At 42.9% G+C, this 21,039-nt stretch overlaps 1 protein-coding gene across 1 annotated transcript; it reads right to left on the bottom strand.

Annotated features, from left to right (window-relative positions):
• Positions 1-6,799: 6,799 nt before the first annotated feature.
• Positions 6,800-16,509, bottom strand: LOC124704319 (formin-like protein 3). Its single transcript, XM_047236571.1, is given in 21 exon segments — positions 6,800-7,113; positions 7,321-7,607; positions 7,951-8,017; positions 8,095-8,163; positions 8,784-8,900; positions 9,000-9,071; positions 10,152-10,246; positions 10,315-10,396; positions 10,483-10,533; positions 10,626-10,706; positions 10,780-10,821; positions 10,937-11,035; positions 11,557-11,628; positions 12,185-12,308; positions 12,578-13,694; positions 13,915-14,302; positions 14,378-14,599; positions 14,675-15,060; positions 15,063-15,374; positions 15,476-15,652; positions 16,164-16,509. Coding segments are annotated over 19 exon segments (3,579 nt in total). The 5' UTR covers positions 15,549-15,652; positions 16,164-16,509; the 3' UTR covers positions 6,800-7,113; positions 7,321-7,497.
• Between the last annotated feature and the right edge of the window lie 4,530 nt (positions 16,510-21,039).

The following is a 21,039-nucleotide window of genomic DNA, read 5'->3' as shown; positions in this document are numbered from 1 at the left end:
CACTCGACGTTCTTTCTCTCATAACTTGCGGGGACCCTTACCACCTGCTCTTGGCCTCGACTCTTTCCTGTCTTTGGAAGAAGCTCTACGGACTACCGATGAGTTTTGTGGACAATACCGGGCTCTAAGAAGAGAAGTGGAGATACTCAGGGAGGAGAATTACCGACTCCGTAGAATGCTTGGAATATTACTCAATGCCCATCACAAGGTCGTCACCGCCAACTTCAGATAACAATGAATCTCTTCGAGTCTTAGTGCAGAATTGCCAAGCTGAGAAGCTGAAGCTGAAGCTGAAGGAGATCTGTAAGAAGCGCGGGAGGAATTCATCACCACCATCGCCAAAGGAGTAATTCATCATCGGTATTGGCATCCCCTTGGTTTGTTCCAAGCTTGGGGGAGTGTCGCGGTATCACATCATCACTACCTTTTTACTTTTTACTATCAAGTAGTGTCATATCATGAGTAGGGAAGTTATCATATAAGATGGGTTGCAGTGTGGAAGTATCTATCCTTTAGTTGGTTGTCTATGTATCCCTTGGTGTGAGTTATCGATATGAAATATTAATGAGAAGTCTTATCATTTACATATTGCACACCTTATTTTAGTTTGCAATCTCTATTATATGATTAATCTTGATTTTAGTATTGGTACCACTTTGGGAGCATTGAGTAAATCTATTTGGTTTTGGCAAACTTAGCATTGGTCAATAGCAACAACACCTTGAGGTTTAAGTAGAAAAGAGAAATACATATAGTTGTTTCATTATCTTCCTTTCTTGTTAGCTCATAGCTTATTATTCTGAAGTTAAGATTGTTTGTGCTTACAAGAAAGATGCATGATTGTTTCTATCACATTTATATTCGTTTGTTTCCCTCGACTCTTATGCTTGCTAATTAACCTTGCTAGCCAAAGACACTGTGCTGAGAGGGAATGCTTCTCGTGCATCCAAACCTGAACCCAAACCTATGCCATTTGTGTCCACCATATCTACCTACTACATGGTATTTCCTGCCATTCCAAGTAAATACTTCATGTGCTACCTTTAAACAATTCAAAATTTATTACTTCTTATTTGTGTCAATGTTTTATAGCTCATGAGGAAGTATGTGGTGTTTTATCTTTCAGTCTTGTTAGGCAGCCTCCACTAATGGACTAGTGGCTTCATCCACTTATCCTATAATTTTGCAATAAGAGCGGCAACGGGGTTCCCAGCCCCAATTAATCAACTTTCATTAATAATTCTCTTCACATGTTTTGCCCTGATTCATCGATAAGCAACTTAATTTTGCAATAGACACTCCTCCATGGTATGAGATTGTTGGAAGGCACCCGAGGATTCGGTTAGCCATGGCTTGTGTAAGCAAAGGTTGGGGGAGTGTCATCCTTAAATAAACTAAAGTACATGTGTAAACAAAAGAGAAGAGGGATGATCTACCTTGCTTGGTAGAGATAACGTCCTTCATGGGAGCCGCTCTTTGGAGGTCTGTTTGGCAAGGGGGTTAGAGTACCCGCTACCGGTCGTTGACAACGACAAACACCTCTCAAAACTTTACTTTTATTCTCTTTATATGATTTCAAAACTGAAAAAGCTCTAGCACATGATTTAATCCTCGCTTCCCTCTGCGAAGGGCCTGTCTTTTACTTTATGTTGAGTCGAGTAAACCTATTTCCCTACATCTCAAGCAAGCATTTGAGTTGTTGTGATCAAACTATTATATTGTGATTTGCTTCATCATGTCTTTACTCTTTCTTGTTTAGTACAAGTTTTACCTGAATGAATATAGCTTTGAAAGTCATCAATGATTAATATGATTGAGTATGCAAGTTTACCATAAGCTTTAATATGAGAGCGCTGCTCAATAGATAAGTATAATCCGTTAACGTTCTCTGACCAAGAACAAAGTTTGCCATCACCAATTATGATTTCTTATGCACCTTTATTTGTGATTACCTTATACTTGTTTCAAGTTGAGTTATATGAGGAAGTTGTTTACTATGATATCTTGTGTGAATGAATATGATGCTTCTTGTCCGTATTGTATTTATCGACTCTTCACTCCATAAACATGTGGACCTGTTTACCGAGTTCAGTTTCGCTTGGGACAAGCAAAGTCTAAGCTTGGGGGGAGTTGATACGTCCAATTTGCATCACTATTTTATATCATAATTTGCTGTTATTCATTGATATATTTCATATTGGGACACAATACTTATGTTATTTCATCTATTTTGCATGTTTCATGATTATTTGGAGATCGCACACCGGAGTCAGGATTCTGTCTGGAAAAAGCACCGTCGGGATGCAATATTTCGGAAGATCAACTCGTGGAAGGAAATTTTACCAAAAATCCTATTTTCCGGATGACGAAGGAAGCCAGAAGGGGGAGCCAGCTGGACCCAAGGTGGGCCCACACCATAGGGCGACGCGGCCCATGGCCTGGCCGCGCCACCATGTGGTGTGGGGCCCCCATAGCCCCTTTCGCCTCCTTTTCTTCGCGAAACCCTTCGTCCCGAAGACGGAAGACACAGAGGAATCCTCACGAAGGGTTACAGCCGCCTCTGCGGGGCGGAGAACACCAGAGAGAAAAGAGCTCTCCGGCGGGCAGGAATCCGCGGGGAAATTCCCTCCCGGAGGGGAAATCGACGCCATCGTCACCGCCATCGAGCTGGACATCATCTCCATCACCATCATCATCATCTCCACCATCATCACCGCCATCTCCACCGCTGGACATCGTCACCGCTGTAGCAATTTGGGTTTGATCTTGATTGTTTGATAGGGGAAACTCTCCCGATGCTGATTTCTACTTGTTATTGATGCTATTGAGTGAAACCATTGAACCAAGGTTTATGTTCAGATTGTTATTCATCATCATATCACCTCTGATCATGTTCCATATGATGTCTCGTGAGTAGTTCGTTTAGTTCTTGAGGACATGGGTGAAGTCTAAATGTTAGTAGTGAATTATGGTTGAGTAATATTCAATGTTATGATATTTAAGTTGTGGTGTTATTCTTCTAGTGGTGTCGTGTGAACGTCGACTACACGACACTTCACCATTTATGGGCCTAGGGGAATGCATCTTGTACTCGTTTGCCAATTGCGGGGTTGCCGGAGTGACGAAACCTGAACCCCCGTTGGTATATCGATGTAGGAGGGATCGCGGGATCTCGAGTTTAAGGCTGTGGTTAGATTTATCTTAATTACTTTCTTGTAGTTGCGGATGCTTGCAAGGGGTATAATCACAAGTATGTATTAGTCCTAGGAAGGGTGGTACATTAGCATAGGTTCACTCACACAACACTTATCAAAACAATGAAGATTAATCAGCTGTATGTAGCGAAAGCACTAGACTAAAATCCCGTGTGTTCTCAAGAACGTTTGGTCATTATAAGTAAACAGACCGGCTTGTCCTTTGTGCTAAAAAGGATTGGGCCACTCGCTGCAATTATTTCTCTCGCATTTTACTTACTTGTACTTTATTCATCTGTTACATCAAAACCCCACGAATACTTGTACCGTGAGCATTTACGGTGAATCCTTCATCGAAACTGCTTGTCAACACCTTCTGCTCCTCGTTGGGTTCGACACTCTTATTTATCGAAAGTACTACGATACACCCCCTATACTTGTGGGTCATCAGCATGCCAAACTCTTCTGGTATGCAGCAAGAAATTATTTTGGTCTGAATTTTCCTAACCTGCACCCCATCGGCGTGGGACGTTCTGGATAGCAGCCATTACAGTTTCAGTTCCATGGTGCATCTGGAGAAACTAGAAAAGTTATCATCATGGACATGTAGAAGAGAAGTACCGGCCAAGGAGAGCGAATGAACTGATAAAATCTGACTTTCGTAGTAAAGAGAAAGCTAATACAAATACAATTGTGGAGATGTGGAGGAAACCGGATGACAATTGTTTTAAAATTAACACTATGGTGTTTGTTGATGAGGAACGGTTATATAGAGTTTGGAGGTTATTATGAGTTGATTATATCTAGATTTCTTTACATACCTATATATGTAGATAGCTTTACATACTTATATAGAGTTAGGAGGTTATTATGAGTTGATTATATTTAGATTTCTTTAGATACTTGTACCAATTGGGGAAAACCGTGACAGTTGAATATCAAATTTCAGTTAAGGGGAAAGTAGTACCTTGTGAGTGAATGTCTCTTTTCTGACAATAAAAAAAGGTTCACAAAAAATGTCTCTTTTCTGAAGGTAAGGACGATGAGGCCGAATTGCACGGCTAGAATTGGAGTTTCCTGACAGCTACCACCAAGATGTGGATAGAGAGGCGGAGCGACCACGAACAGCCAGATCCTTGGTCTTGGACGGAGGACGGCCATGACGACGATGGTGCGGCGCCGGTGTCTGATGATGAGCCTACTAGGTGTGGTCTCCGAAGGCCCTTGAACGTGGAACTACGACGGTCCTTGCACCGGTGATGGAGAGGCATGGGAGGGACCGGTCTCCACTTGGTTTTCGAGAGAGAGTGGTGGAGCTCGATAAAGTGGGTGAGCTCGAGAGAGTGAGGAGGCGGTTAGCTTTACATCCTTTATGAATATCAAAGTATTGTTTGAACTAATCAGAAAAGAAGTATTCTACCTATGTTTGTAGCACCCACGTTTTGTAACACAATAATACATCTGAAATGAGAGGTTGTTGAGTTGACAGTTATGATGGCCCAGAACACGTGTGAGACTTACCGCGAAAGAGTAACAAGAAGACCTAGAACTTGGAACCATGCAAATGCACAACAATGTTATCTTGTTATTACAATCGGTATTATCATGTTGTAGTACAATATGATATACATTTGTTTTGAATTTCATATATGAATTATATATAAATAATACATCTGAAATGAGAGGTTGTTGAGTTGACAGTTATGATGGCCTAGAACACATGTGTGAGACTTACCGCGAAAGAGTAACAAGAAGATCTAGAACTTGAAACCATGCAAATGCACAACAATGTTATTTTGTTATTACAATCGGTATTATCATGTTGTAGTACAATATGATATATATTTGTTTTGAATTTCATAGTGGTTTGTGAATTATATATAAATATACATTAAGAAATGAAATTTGACCCGTGGCAACGCACGGGCATTTGTACTAGTCTCATAGAAATCTTATTGCGTAAATTTCATAAGAAAATATTTAGCATGAGGTTTGACCTCATGAAATTTTCTTCAACACAAAAAAAGAGAATGTGAGTGAGATTCAAGAAGACATGTCATCCCACTACAATAGGATTCAATATTTTTGCATATTTTCCTATCCTACGAATCGAATACTAGTGTTTAAAAGGGGAGTTCCAAGTCCCAACAAAAGTTCGCATCTGTCACAATCGCATATGTCCCATTGAAAGGAGTACCGATGATCTTTTTCAGTTTATTCTTTCACGGCACCTCGTGCGGCGGCGCCGCACCGGGGGGTAAGAGCATGTCTAACAGACCCCTTAAAAGGGCCAAACCCGTATAATAACCGTCGAAATAAGGGGTTGGGCGCTACCCGGCCGTCTAGCAGACCCCGTAAAACAAGCCCCCGCATCGATTTTTTACAGTTTTGGCTACGGGGCGGCTCTTCGCCCCTTACTTGTAAGGGGCGGGAGGCTGAATACAGGGCCAACCCCTCATCCCATTTCACTATGGCGCGCGGATATTTCAGAAATCCCAACCGTTTTCCCCGCGCCGCCGCCATAGCCACCCGCGCGCCGCCGCTGAAAACAGAATATTCCGTAGGATTCTGTTTTACGGGGTGGGGATACGGGGTCTGCTAGCTCGGACGAGTTTTTGGCCAGCGAAAAGTGAATACAAGGCCCTCTACTCGTGTTTTAAGGGGTAGAAAAATAAGGGGCCTGTTAGACCTGCTCTAACCACCGGCCTTCGATGTATTTTCGTGATCAGGCCTTCTGCTACCTCTGTTATCTATCTATGTTTGTGATTTGCCGTGGTATACTTGAAAACAATAGAGACAAGCATGAAAGCCAAGTGGTGCCAGACCCATGCTGCTATATCTTTTCGCTATATCTTTTCCTCTTCTGTAAGATTTCGTGACCGGCCCGCCTCGAGTAGTTGAGTTATTTTCGTGATTAGTGGTGATATAATTGATTCACGCAAATGCGGTGGGCAGCCACTTAGTACGAAGAAGCTTTGGGACCAATACGACAATACGTCTCAGGATGAGTGCTATCATATTAGATACTAGATAGAAATGTGCGCTTCGCCGCGCCGCCTACATCACGTTGTCACAAGGCCTGCTGGCTGCATATATACCTAGGGATTTGATCTTTTTCTTTTTTTTGAGATGTAGGGATTTGATCTTCTTTTTTTTTTGAGATGTAGGGATTTGATCTAGGTATAACACTTAGCTAAAAAAAAGGCGAAGTTAAGTGGAAGACATAAAGACAATACTGTTATATCAGGTATCACCTCTACCGCACCAATACGACTACGTCCGGTTCATCTTCACCTTCCTCGGCCTGTCACGGACATGAATAGCAGAACGTCAGGAAATGGCTGTCGAGTCTGACTGGATGGGCCTGTCCAAAAGAAATTGTTATTTGGTGAATGAATGAACAAATAATCAAATAATCATACCACGTTAGTCCCACGTTAGTCTGAAGTAGTTCAGAAGGAAAATGTACCATGTTTGCAATAGAATGTTGTAATTGCATCCACTCTGCTCTCCAAGGCCTTCTATGCGTGTTTCCTTGAACCATCTCAGTTGCAACTCAGGTGCCTTACCGAGTGTTATATCGGTGAGTAGAGTAAAATCAAGTATTGGTAAACATTTTCTAGATATTTTTTATTGATAAATTGAACCCTACTTCACCAGAAACCATCCTCAGGAGCGAACAAGAATTGCCTAAATGCACAGTACATTGTATGAGAAAATGGGGCTGTTGATAATACAAGAGAATTTTACAACGATGCATTTTGCTTTTGTTTCCACTTGCGCTAACTTTATGTACATGCAAGACAGCTATATATCGGCAACTGCTATATGTACAACAACACTACAGCGGCATGAAGACCTCTCATCCCCGCTGGTGACTTATCACAAAAAGTTCCATAGCTTGTAATCTGAGAGCAACCTGCATATATTTTTATTAAGAAGATAAGCATGAAAACTGAACCAGTAACTATTTATCGGAATAGCTATTTATCAAGATACAGGATTTCTGGAACACAAAGTTCATTCGGACCAGTCACCATATCGGTAGTATAACACTACTACTTGATTACTGGTGAACATCCAACCTAATAATAGCTCAAACAGGGAATGCGGTTAAAGACATTACCATTTTAGTGGATGATGCTCACCCAGCGAGCCTTCTGACATTACACCTCTGCATATATACTGTATTGAGCATCAAAAAGCAGCCTGCACGTCGATTCTGCTGCAGCTGTTCAGTGGGACCAAACATGGTCCGACCGCACGGTGATGGAATATTGGCGTAGATATATCCTCACTCCAATCATTTTATGGCCGCCTTTTCCAATTTCTTTTTTTCCGCTTCCGCATTTCGAGCATTTTCATCACGTGATTTCTTGAACATATTCACAAATATAACCAAAATCGATGTAACTGAAAATAGAAAGAGCAAGAAATCATCAAGGAAAGATCCCCAAGTAAATACAGCTATGCTAAAAAAAAACTGAGTTCATATCAGTCAAACAATAGATTCAACTCGTAATGGAACTAAAATGAAAGAAAATGCCACTTGATAGATCATTCCCAATAAATATATTCCGGTAAATGACTGTTTGGAGCGAAACTTCCTCAAGGGGCAAGAGAGAACATTTTGAAGTTTTTTTAACTGTGCTAGTGCAATCAAAAACTTCGTCATCGGATGAGTTACATCTGTGCATATAATTAAGAGAACAATGGCCTAGTAAAGCTGCAAAATTTTATAAAGGTCACACAATACCTTGCTCAAAAGGGCAGCGGGCTGGATCTTCACCAAAATACTGAGCTAGGGAATCAGCATTTCTTCCCTGCAAAACAGATGTAATTGAAATCTTTCACAAACACAAGGCGCGAACAAAAAAATAACTTCAGAGCAGGGCCTCACCACTTCTGCATACAAGGAAATGAGGGACCTAACCACAGCTTCTGCTGAGTCAAGAAAGCTTTTCAATGCCTGTAAAAGCAACTGATCTTAGTTCACTCGTAAAAGAATCACCATTTGTTTTGCTCACTTGCAAAGTCTCAGCACGTATTCTTGCTTTAGAGTTAAGGGTCCCGCAACATCACTACTCCTATCGAGTCCAGAGTTCGGACTGTACACGGCGTTATTGTTGTGCTGGATCACAAAAGTGCACGCCGACGGTTTCCCAAATGGTGTAACAATTGTGTTCGGTAGGTAGCAGAATATTTCCGTAAGTCAATCTACTCTTGTACATTCATGATTGTTCTGAGCAATACATTTGTGAAAGAAAAGGTGCAAATGCATGTCAGGCTGTGTACTTATTTACATTCCGTTATAGAAGTGATTAATGAATGGTACTAAAAAGTATGCACTTATCCGGCTGTCTACTATAGTATGTAAAATTACAAATCAGAGAAAAACTAAAACATAGTAAGTCCTCAATGAATATCAGGGGGCAGCTAATTCAATAATTTGGTCTGTGTTTAAGTTATATATGTCATTTCTTGTCCTGAATGAGTAAAATTATAAGCTCCTTAAGCAGTGGACTAATCGTAAACAGAACAAATATGCCCAACATCCAACTGTGAAAAGTAGACAAAAGGTATTCTTACCTTACGGAAGCCAATAGATATTGCACCATCATTCACTGAAGCAGCTAATTCTTGCTCGACCTTCTCAAGACCTTTGTTTATTGCTTGCATTTCTTCAGCAATAAACTTCAACTGGATCTGGGGGGATTAACAAATGCAATCACAGAGAAACATCTTTGGTGAGTAGCTCGATGATCACCCAGAATTGCTATTAACAGATCAATCCATCTGCATTACCTTAGAAGCTGCTTCCAGATGAATCAAGTCTTTGTCAAAATCAAGAAGCTCAGGCAACTTTTCAGCGAGAAGCTAGCATGTAATAAAGAAAGATAAGCTAAGTTCAACAAGCTTGCAATTGTAACTGAGAGCTGACGGAATTCTTAAAATGTGCTTATAGTATTAAACGGCCCAAGCATCACATTATGAGGCCTACCAAACTGATCACATTCAAACCAAGACTCAAGTAGTGCATCTATTCCTCGTACACAGCTAACTTGAAAAATAGTGCATGAGAGCGCCTCAAAACATGTAAGTGAACCTAGGTGGCATATGCATCAACAGTTCATAATATCATTCACATGCTTACCTATCTGCAATCATACCATTAATTGCATCTATACAACAATAGTTCACATCCAACGAACATCTCATGTGGAAGCTATCAATTACCATCTACGCCATCGACCTCTCACCTACCTAACCTGGGATTGTAATTTATATAGGGTATTATTCTCAAATGAAGGCAGCTCAAGATTAAATATCCAGGAAAGGTATTGAGGTGCCTGAAGCAGACTTGTTCTAATTCTAAGCTCGGATCAAATATCAGATGGGTCTGCTTTCGAGAAAAACTGAACCAATCAGATGCTCCCTCAACAAACCAGTAATTCACCAATAATGAAGAAGGCAAGCCACCAGGTTGAAACATATCCTGGTGACAGACTGATAATTGGCATTCAGAGCACCCTATAATTGTTTGCTTGATCTGAGCGAACAAACCCAGAGCTGACCCGTGGAACATAATATCAAGCACACTACAGCAATCGGCACCAAAAGCCATCGTGTATTTCAATGCTTCAAGGTTGCAATTCTTTAATTTTAGTGTTCAGGGTTGAAAATGTCTTTCTGACACAGTTTAGATTGAAAAGTGGTCTCTCTTCCTATACATGATTCTCAACACTAAGGGCGCAGGTAAATTACTGTTCTGCACTAGGACAACATGATTATGTACCATAAGTCCATCAGAAGTGGCACAGTTCACTGACTGCAGTAAGATATTAAATCCAAACCAGCATTGAATTATTGCGAGATATGGCCAGCAATGAAGATTGATCAGGGAATTTTAGCATACAAAATTATTAAGTTAATTAACACTTTACACCAAGCGCATACCTTGCATAAATAATGCATTAGTGTCATCTTATTGTTCCTAGCTCGAGTATCCGATAGTTTAAGAAGACTGTCTAATCTGAAGCCAACAGCAGAACCTGTTCAACCCATCACCATATCAGACAAACTATCAGACAAATGCTAATTTTCTACAATCATTTGATACCTCGAGCTGTTCCTTGATTCAATGCATTCCCTAATGTGAGAATGGTCTGCATTATCTGCCGTAACTTCAGAGACTCTTTCACCTGCATGAAGTGAAAAATTAAGACAGTCAGTGTATAAGAATATATCTGTACAAAATTTACCCAAGATGAGATATACGATGTTGCACCTCTTTTGTTGCATCATTTATGGTGGTTAAATTAGTTCTTAGCTCATCCGTCTGACAAAAGGTAAGACATCACAATTACAAACTGCAATTCATAGAGAAACTGAGATAATCCCAGTAAATTAACTGGAAGGAGGACAGCGGACCTGTGTCGTGAATGCAATTCTGAAAGCAAAAACTCTTAGTTTGGACTCCACGCGAGGAACTTTCATTAGCTCCAGGAAAAACTGCAGCAGAGTTTATGCTTCCATCAATATTCAAAATGGAGCACTATATATGCAACCAAAATATTAAACAAACCTGTTCACATTTTCCAAGCATTTCTTTGTTGCCGTTATAGTTCTGAGCGCACGGACAAAAACAATAACAATTTAGAACAAAACAGCATTAGATGCTAACTCAAAGTCTAATTTACATATCATGAAATGCAAAAATAGCTATCATAATTCAGAAGTACCTTCAACATCTCGATTTCTTCATTTGTAGGGCAAAACTTAATGAGATTCTCCACTTGGTCATTATCAAGAACAGAAGTATCTAAAGCCAAGATCGCCCTCTGCGAGAACAACCATTTACAGAAGAAAATTACATAGGAGCACATAACAAAGTAGCAGGCTGACAGACAGTTGTTAACAGCATCATTTGAGTAGAATAATAGTGTCATCAAAGTGATAAATTGCCTAGAAGATAAAAAACAAGGATCGAGAAATCCAACACAGATCATCAGTAACTTGCACGTACAATAATCATATACAGTGGTTTTACTTTACCAGAAGAGTGTAAAAAATTCTGTAGTCTTAGGCAGCCCAAAGGTTATAACACTGTATGCGTGGAGATTAAACAATAGGAGTTATAGCATCTAATTTTGTGCTTTTAAGAATTTTTCATGCTTAGTGAGTGGAAGATGTTAGCAAAACATGTGTACGCCACAGAATCTATTAACATATAAAGAGCAGAACGGAAAAAATGCAAAATAATATGAATACAAGCTTTAGATACTCAGAAACTATTCCACAGGAAAAAAATCAACGTGCCTCCTTTTTTTGTCAGAGTAGTTAACCTACAAAGGATACTCACAATCATATCAGGAAGGGGCATTTTGATTTTCGTAAGCATGATCTCACAATTATTTGCTCTTCTCATATCAACCTGTATACAAGTAGCAGGAACAATTAGTTCATCACCTGACGGAATAATCACCATGCTAGTCTATTAACATATAAAGAATAGAATTATGTTGACTGCAAATGACTGAAGATGTCCAAACGTGAAACCAGTATACTGGCGAGAATAAGAAAGAAAAACTATTTAAATGACACTTTATAAGGAAATTGATTGCAGCATAGAGTACCGTACATATGAAAACCATATTTTCAAACTTTAAATGGATAATACAACACACAGATGCAATGTCACTCAGTTGAGCACATGCAAGGAAAAAATAAATATATAGATAGATAGACTTAAAAAAGAGCAGTAATCATGTAAATCGTATTATCATGCAATGGTTCTAATGAAGAAGAATGGTTTGACAAATCCGAGACTCGGAGCTCAATAACATATCATGAAAAAACAAATAACAAGGTTACTGAAACAACTTTGAGAGAATTCAAGTGTTTAAGGTAAAAGCACAAGAATGAAAGGGCAAAAACTTCCGAGTACTCTACAGCAAATCAGTACATTAAGAAAGTGAAAGTTTCCATACCAGGTGAACAATTTCTGGCTTGCTAACAGCTGAGGCACGCTTTGTTCCTCCTTTCTCACTTGCATTGGTTGCAACAGCAGTGGAGAACAAGGTCTCCAACTCAGATAAATCAATGTCAGGAGCCCTGCAAAATAGTGCACGAGTAAATAAAGTTTCAATGCAGAGACTGTCCACGTGTTAAACAAGGAAAAGGAATTCCAGACCCGGGTTTAAATAACAAAATTTAGCATGAGAGAACAGATGCACCAATCAAGTTCATATAGTTAGGGGGGAAAGCAGCATGATAGTCCATAAACAATGACTGCCATATTTTTGTATCACCTAGCGGTATCAATGATGTAAAAACATCAAAAATTAACTAAATCATAAAAAAATTAACAGCATATCAGTTACCTAGCCTGATTTCCTTGATTTTGTGCATCCGCCCAGAGACTTCCTTGCATTGCGCGTGTAACTTTCACCCAGTGCAAAGGCTTTAAGGAAGCTTTCTTTGGGGGGTTACTTTGATGCGCCAATCCAATGCCACGACCTTTTCCTGATCCAGTTGCTGCTCTTCCCCTTCCCAATAATGGGGGTGGTGCAGGTGCGTTTGAGATCTTTGAGCTTGGAGGGGGTACAGTTTCAGGAGGTTTTGGTGCTTGAGGTGGTGGGGGTGGCGGTGCAGGAGCTTTCTTCCCTGTCATCAGGGGAGGAGGTGGTGGCGCTGGAGTTCTTTGAATAGCGCCTGCTGGCAACGGTGGAGGTGGAGGTGGCGGTGGGCAATGAGCACCAGGTGGAGGTGGAGGTGGCGGTGGGCAATGAGCACCAGGTGGAGGTGGAGGTGGCGGTGGGCAATGAGCACCAGGTGGAGGTGGAGGTGGGGGTGGAGGAGGTGGTCCTTTGGACAGAATGCCAGCAGCAGTTGTAGGTGCTCTGTTAGAAGAGGGAGGGGGGCGGGGTGGGGGTGGAGGAGGCGGAGGGCATTTCTTAGCTATTCCGTTAGCTTGGGATGGAGGTGGTGGTACTGGATGAAAAAGAACATTTTGCTGTGGCTGCGGTGCCGGTGCAGATATAAGTGTTCCTGTCCGAGAATTTGGTAGGGGTGGCGGAGGTGGAGCAGGTGGAAGCTGTGGAGAAGATAAGTTGCTACTCTGAGGTAGTGGTGGTGGTGGCGGCGGCGGTGAGAAAGCAGGTTTGCTGCCACTTGGTGGTGGCGGTGGTGGCGGCGGCGGTGGCGAGAAAACAGGTTTGCTGCCACTTGGTGGTGGCGGTGGTGGCGGTGGTGGTGGTGGTGGTGGTGGTGGTGGCGGCGGTGCCAAGAAAACAGGTTCGCTTCCATTTGCGGTGGCTGGTGGTGGCACCAGTGCCGATATTACACGTTTATCTCCATTTTCTGCTGATGATTGCGGCAGCTGCCTGGTACTTGGTAACTCCTGCTGTAATTCTGCTGGCAGCAGGCTTTGTTCAGTTGAAAGGCTAGAAGATCGGCCACGTGGAGGAGATGGAGATGAAGCGTTCACTGAGGAAGTAGCTGCACAAATTGTGATGGTTATGAATCAGACTCTAATAAAGATACCAGAGAGAGAATGTGGAGCAATTAGGCACGTGCTCAAGAAAAAAAGAGATAACAGGGAGCATCATCAAGCACAGAAACAGAAGCAAGTGTTCTTAAAGCGCATTGCACAAATTATTGAACACAGCAATAAAGGTTAACATGGAAAATGACTTGAGTAAGAGCACGATCAATGTACCGATAGATTCAGAATCTTCAGTGGTAAGAGCACGATCCTTCTCATAATCAGTTGAAGAAACAGAATCAGAAGCCACGGAATATTTTTCTTCATCAGAATCTAGTGGGGACATCAGTGGCATCTGCAGACCAACTTTAGCTTGGAACTTTGAGAGCTCTTTCATGTCGCTCAGTATTAGTTTTTGAAATTTATCTTGGAGCGAGTTTGCTGAGAATTCTTTGAGCAACCAAAAGGCAGCATTGTCACTGCTTTCCATCCATTCAACGCCATTGAAGAGTTCTTGAACAGCTGAAAAGGCTTCAATTGGTAAACCACCTTTCATATCACCATTCAATGTTGCTGTTGGAGCCCTTGGAGGAGAGATGCCTCCAATTTCACAAAACAGCACCTGTACTTCCAAATATGCATCAGTAATTGATTTCTTACCCTAGAAATTTTCAAAGAGTAGGTGCATCACTCTTACCTCTGCTCTAAAACTCCTCGGGTACCGATCTTTTGAACCCCATAGTATATCAACATCATCACTATTCAGCATCAGTACATTTGAACGAATAAAAGCAGTATTGAACATTATCCGGAACATCATAACTTCCTTTTCTGGATCAAGATCAAGATGCACACACTCCAGAACAACATCTCCCTGGACCGGACATTGGATATCAATTTTTATCACGTCACAGTCCTCCTGCATGAAAACAATACAGATTAATGCAAGATCAAAAAGAAATCAAGATTGCATTCAATTACATTTATCACATACCTGCCGATAGTGGCGCAAGGACTTCTTCTTAGGCATTGAAAAAATCATGTCGGTCATGCTAGCATTCTTGCCAAGAAGATTTCGACCAAAAATGCGGACCAATGGCCTGCATCCATTATCAGAATCGAAATTTGGAATGGCTCGGAGAATCAGACAATCCAAAGAGAGTGCCCGCTCCAATGGAGGCCACTCTGGAGAAATGTTTCTTCTGGCTACATATTGCATATATCGGAGCTGAGAGGGCATTGGGTTGAGTGCAGAAAAAAGCTGCAGGAAACCTTTAGGCGCCTCACGATAAACAATGTCTAGAGTTTTATGTTCTGCGCTGTGCAACTTCTTGAAAATAAGGAAACAAGATAACAGAAATGCCAATGATGGCCAGCCCCTCTCTCACAGTGGAGCAGTATAATATTTTGGCTGTTCCCAGTAGATAGCCAGTGTTCACAGACACGAAGGAAATGGTGGATAAGAGATAGAGGGAGCACTGGGCAGCCTTCAAAATGACGCGGGTAGTCAATTACTGGAATTTCGTATTCATGTAGGATATCAGCAAGCTGGCTTCTCTTATCCCCATCTCTGAAGTTAATCGCCAGAAAAGAAGACTCTGTGTGTTCTTCATGCAACTCTGTAATGATACCATTCAAATAGACAGGGTACATTCCATGCGGCAAAACTTCAGTGCAGAAGCATGAATCAAAAACTGCACAACATGGTGAGGTACAAAATCAATTGGTATAGAAAATAAACAAATGAGGTCACCAGTGTAAAAATGAACAAACAAATAATCCTTCACAAGCTTACCGTAGATCCTGTCAATGAACTCCAGTAATCCATCGGGTGGCCGCTTGTAGAAAAATCTACTAAGCAGTGACATTTCATAGGAATGAGGATTTGTCGTCGAATGTGCTCGAAATTCTCAGTAGTGGGCAATCAATTGATTTCCGAAGGGCCAAAGGTAATCAGAAACTTGATCACCTACTAGAACAAAACAAATTAGACTTGGCACTTGAAACGCCTACACACTTGCTAAGCATGACAGTAGAGTAGATGATCGAAAACAATAGCATGGTCCATGTCTCGTTGCCACACATTAGAACATCGCCTACAAGTAAACTACTCTTGAGCAACAATTCAGCCTGCTAAGTCGGACAGAACTTGTCTACCATGGCAGAATAAAACGCAAGACATTAGTCAAAATCATGAATCGAGCGCAAATTGTAACACTAGTGTGATCAGAAAAAAGGTATTAAGCTAACACTTTCCCCAGCGACAGTGAGAGAAACACTTTGATGAATCATTCCGGAGTAGGGTGTTTGGGCAGAAGTGTATGATGTGGGGGGCGTAATACTAACCTAATGAGAACTCAAAGCAGGCAGAGACCTAGCATACCAAATCCAGGGGCGGATCTAGAGGCTGCGCACCGGCACGCCCACAATCTGCGGAGGGCAGTGGGGTTTAAACTAATCCCTGGATAACAAAAGGCCCATACCTCAAAAAAACCAGTGGCCTGCAGTGCGGGCGGTGGGATCGAGCCAGCGGGAAAGCGACGTCCTGGTGAGATGGAACGGGAACGGCGCCGGCGACGCGCGGGAGCGGCGGAGAAAGGGGGCGGCGGAGGGGGCGGGACTGAGACGCGGGCGGAGCTACGACACGGCGGCAGCTCTAGGCTAGGGTACAGATTTTACAGGATTCGGGAATGAGCGATGAGGAAAGAGTGTTCGGTTTTCTTTTTTTTTGTTCTTTCTTTTTGGAGGACGTGGCTATCGGTCGCCGAACATCTGTGCTCACTAGCCCATCGCACCACGCGGGCGGGCGGGCGAGCGTGAGGAGGAAGAGGCGAGCGGGGAGGGCGTCCCCCGAGCAAACCCTAGAACGGGGATGCTGGTGCCAGGGGAGATGGGGACGAGGGGGTGGTGCAGCCGCGACGGGATCCCTCTAGGTCGGCGAGAGAGAAAGAGAGAGAGGGCTCCCAGCGGCGTGAGAGGAGATCAGCCGCGTGGCAGCTCGCGTCCTAGCGGCATTCCTCGTTGAATCGGGAGGAGGGAGATCGAGGCGGCGGGAATGGCGGCGCGGCGGGGGAGGGAATCCGGAGATGCGAATGCGGTGAGGAGGAAGAGAGGAAAGGTGCGGGCCGGGCGAGCGAGGGTTCAAAAGCAGACCTGGCTAGCTAGCCAGCCAGCCCCGGATCTTTTTTAAAAAAAAGTTTCGCCGCCCGGCTTTTATTCAGGGACGACAAAATATCTGATTGAACAGGCTCAATCAGAAAATCAGGGATAAATTCAAAACTAGTAACATAAGACTCTAGCAAGAGAGCGGAGCGAGCACAAACATGTGGGGAGTGATGTTTTGGAACATGGGTGCATATGCTCCCTATATATTGAAATGCATCTTATGTACATTTTAAATTTCAAAAAAATTGAAACAAAAAATTTGTACGTACATCTCCACGTGCTACGCGCTCACAAAGTCGTTTCATAAAAAATCGACTTATCATGTGACGTGTGTAAAAAAGACAAAATTGAGTGCTAAAAATAATGTTTTCACAAGATAAAGTTTCTCCTTTTTACATAGACCACAAAAAATATTGGTTTTTCGTGAAACTTAGCGAATGCACATACATTATGGAGATGTACATGTAGAATTTTTTATCCAAATTTTTTGACATTTCTAAATATGTTTTTTTGGTAGAGGGAGCATACGCACCCGGGAGCCGAATTGAATTTCCGAAACATGTGCTGCTTTATTAGCATCTCTCCGCACAAACTCGCACCTAAAACCCTGAAAAGCGGAGATAGTAGCATTCATCTCCCGCAGGATCGCTGCTGAGTACGATCGCTGCCACTTCCCATCCTTACAAGCATTGACAATCAGCTGACAGTCTGTCTCAAGGATGACATGAGACCATCCCTTCGTCCGAGCTAGGAACAATGCATCACGACACGCTAACAGCTCCACCATCACAGGATCAACAATGTACTCATACCGTCGACATTCTACACGCACAAAATTTCCAGAGTAATCTCTCGCAATCACCCCTGTACCCGCCATGTTGTCTACAGCTTTAAGAGTTCCATCAGAGTTCAGTTTGATCCACCCCTCTATCGGTCGCTTCCACTTCGGTATACCACCTCCAACTGCAGCCATCGGCGACGGCAGAGGTACCTCAATGGATTTCACCAGTTCATCTACTAGTTCCATTGATCTCATTGGTTGGTACTTTGTCTCCCCATGATTATAGTTGTTTATACTCCCCCAGATTGTCCACATCACCGATACTGCCACCGCAGCATCCTTCTTGCCGATAATATCAGTATCCAAAACATTTCTGGACCAAGTAGCTGGATGTAGCCTTGGTAACTTGAGCTCGAAAAATTCTTGTGCCGCCCTCCAGAATGATCTTGCATGGTCACATGCAATCAAAGTATGCCACAATGTCTCATCTTCATGCCCACAAAGAGGGAACACACTCAACTCTTTAATGTGTCTCCTCCTTAGTTCTGAATAGCATGGAAGAATGTTTTTAACCACCCGCCACCAAAACACTCTTATCTTAGGCATAACACCTAATTTCCATAGAGCTTTCCATGTTTTCTCATCCGACGTTGATGAGCTCCCAGCAGGCTCTGGCAGCCCATCTCGCAACACAATTTCTCGGTATGCCGACCTGACAGAAAAAACTCCCGACTTCTCCCAAGCCCACGCCCAAAAATCTTGTTGATCAGTGCGTGGTCGAGGCATACTCAGTATGGCTGTAGCATCCAACGGAAAAAAGATTCGCTGAACCTTCTCTTTGTCCCATTGGTTCGAGTCCTCAAGCAACAGATCCGATACAAAAATGACCGGGTCATCAGCAGCTCTCCCCATCGGCCTCATATCCAGAGACCCTTCGATCCATGGGTCATGCCAAATTTCTGTTTTGCGCCCGCCTTTTTTACCACCCAAGCACCAGCTCACCTTCCTTATTACCTTCTTCCCCCCTCTCTCTCTCTCTCTTCTCTTCCCGCCTTGCGTTATGAAGATGGGGTGGCGTGGATTATGGACGAACCGACAAAAACCGCGTCCCGAAGAAAGGTGTTGCAGATGAAAGGTGATGATGAAAAGAAAGAGTGACGATCGAAGATATGGATGGGTAGCGCCGGGAGTGACGTTACTATGGCACGGCACCAGAGGCGGAGGGGGAGGTACCGAGAAAGAGGTCTCGTCGCCGGAATGGTAGATGTTGCTCCACAAAATCACATGCACTATATGTATAGGCAATAGGGTGTTCACCGAGTCATGAGTCCTCTTCTTTCATTAAGCCTTAAAAAGTTGAAATCAAACGTTACAATAACAGAGTAGATGAACAAGAGTTCTTTTTCCTCTATCTTGAAGACACCAAGGTTTTGTCTCTCGAAAACATCCATAAATATGTACATACACTCATCCCTATGAATGGAAATACATTTCATCCCTATGAGCACATAAAAGAGACAAAAAACTGATACACCCATCCAGCAAGTCTTGGGATTGACGAAGTAACCACAGGCGTCTCACTATCGACGGGAACGTTGCCTCCCACTGAAAGAATATTTCGTCTTTATGAGACACCAAATAGTCAAACCTGAGATTTGATCCCTGGTGAGCTGCGGGTGCCACTGTCCTCCTAACCATCCAACTACATGTTGATTCTTAAGAAACCAAGAGTGCATGGTCCTTCGTTCGAAGCTATTCAATGAAGTATACATCTCTCTCGTTGTGTTATAGAGAAGAATAGTCAAATTCAGAATAAAGAACAAAAGTCACCTCCTCAAAGGAAAAAAAAATAGAGAGGAAAGAGGGACGACAGCGAGAAAGAATGGCGTGAGAATAAATGTTAACACCAAGAATGGCGATATTGTGATGTGACACTAGAGGCGTGGAGAAGGATCAAAATTGGGACAGAGTTGTCAAAACCCCAAACTTGTTGTTTTGGAAAATCACAAACGTTATTTGTTATTTTGTTCCACGTTACCCTGAAACGATCTTGGGTTGTGGAGGTGTTATTAGGAATCTCGATTTCTCTCTTTCTCCTCCGTTTCAAAGAAACTAAAACTATGGGACTACATGGTATATCTACAAGTATGAGGCAGCAGCGACGCCAGAGTCAAAAGTGTTGCAACCACACGATATTTGTTCCACGTCAATTACCCAGAGACGATTAAGGGTAGCCGAAGCGTTATTAGAGCCTCGACTCCTCTATTTGCCCCTTCTGCCTGAAAATAACACTACGACGATGGAACTACATGTTGTGCTAATCTAACGGTATCGGTGGCATATATGGCGATATTGTGATGTGACAGTAGATGAAGGATGGAGATTTTACTCGATTCTACGACTCAAATAAAATCTCGGGGGCTACTGACATAGCTATGCCTAATGGACATGCCATATATATGTCCATGGTTTATATTTTTAGGTGTCGAAGGAGATCAAGGCCCGTGGACCCGAAGAATCGAAGGCTCACGAAGATCAGAATGTGCGGCTTGAAGACACTTAGTCAATATAGGAAATATATGTAATAGTATATGGAAAGGTCCAAACCGACCCGATGTATGACTTCTTGTACGACACAGAAAGCCTTGGCTTCGCCTCTTATATAAAGGCGAGGCCAAGGGCCGAAAGAGGGATCGATTATTCATCAACCACAAATTACTGTAAACTTTCGAGTTAGGCGCCTTTGTTCGTCTGACAACTTTCGAGATCTACTTGCCTTCATATTCCACGAAACCCTAAGTCTACAATTCGTAGGCATTGACGAGCTAAATCTCGTCAATTGGCGCCGACCGTGGGGATTTGAGGCAGCAAGGTCCTCATCGCGATGACATCATCATCGTCGTCGGTAGCAAGCAACGCGATGGAAGGAGGTAAACAGATCCAATTTGGCCCTGTCGATTTTGTTCCTCACCCTCCCGCTTGTTTTCCTGCACACGCCAATCTAGGAGAAGCGATGGGCATGACGTTCAGAAGCTTTCGCTTTCTCATCAGGAGAGAAGGAGCACACCGTTTTTCGGCCCCGGTTTTTTCGGGACCGTCAGCGGCCAGCCAGGAGTCTTCCGGATCGTCTACATGATCAAACGATTCGGGTGACGAGGAGACATCTCCGCCATGCATCACCAAGCCCGCTGAGAGCGGCAAACTCGCCGATCTGTTCGGCGGGTTAAATTTCGGGTCAACCGCCGAAACAACCCGGTTGTGGAGCAACGACTCCGACAACTTCATCAACTTCGACTTCAGCAACAAACACTTCATCGACAACGAGGAGGTCCTCACCGATCTATATGATGGTGTCACCTATCCCGTTTGCGACATACAGATGCCATACTCGGCACCGCAGGGAGGAAACGGGT

This window comes from Lolium rigidum, chromosome 3 (assembly GCF_022539505.1).
Source record: "Lolium rigidum isolate FL_2022 chromosome 3, APGP_CSIRO_Lrig_0.1, whole genome shotgun sequence".
Taxonomy (NCBI): domain Eukaryota; kingdom Viridiplantae; phylum Streptophyta; class Magnoliopsida; order Poales; family Poaceae; genus Lolium; species Lolium rigidum.
Note: the sequence above shows the minus strand (reverse complement) of the source record. Positions and strands in the feature narration are given on the sequence as shown.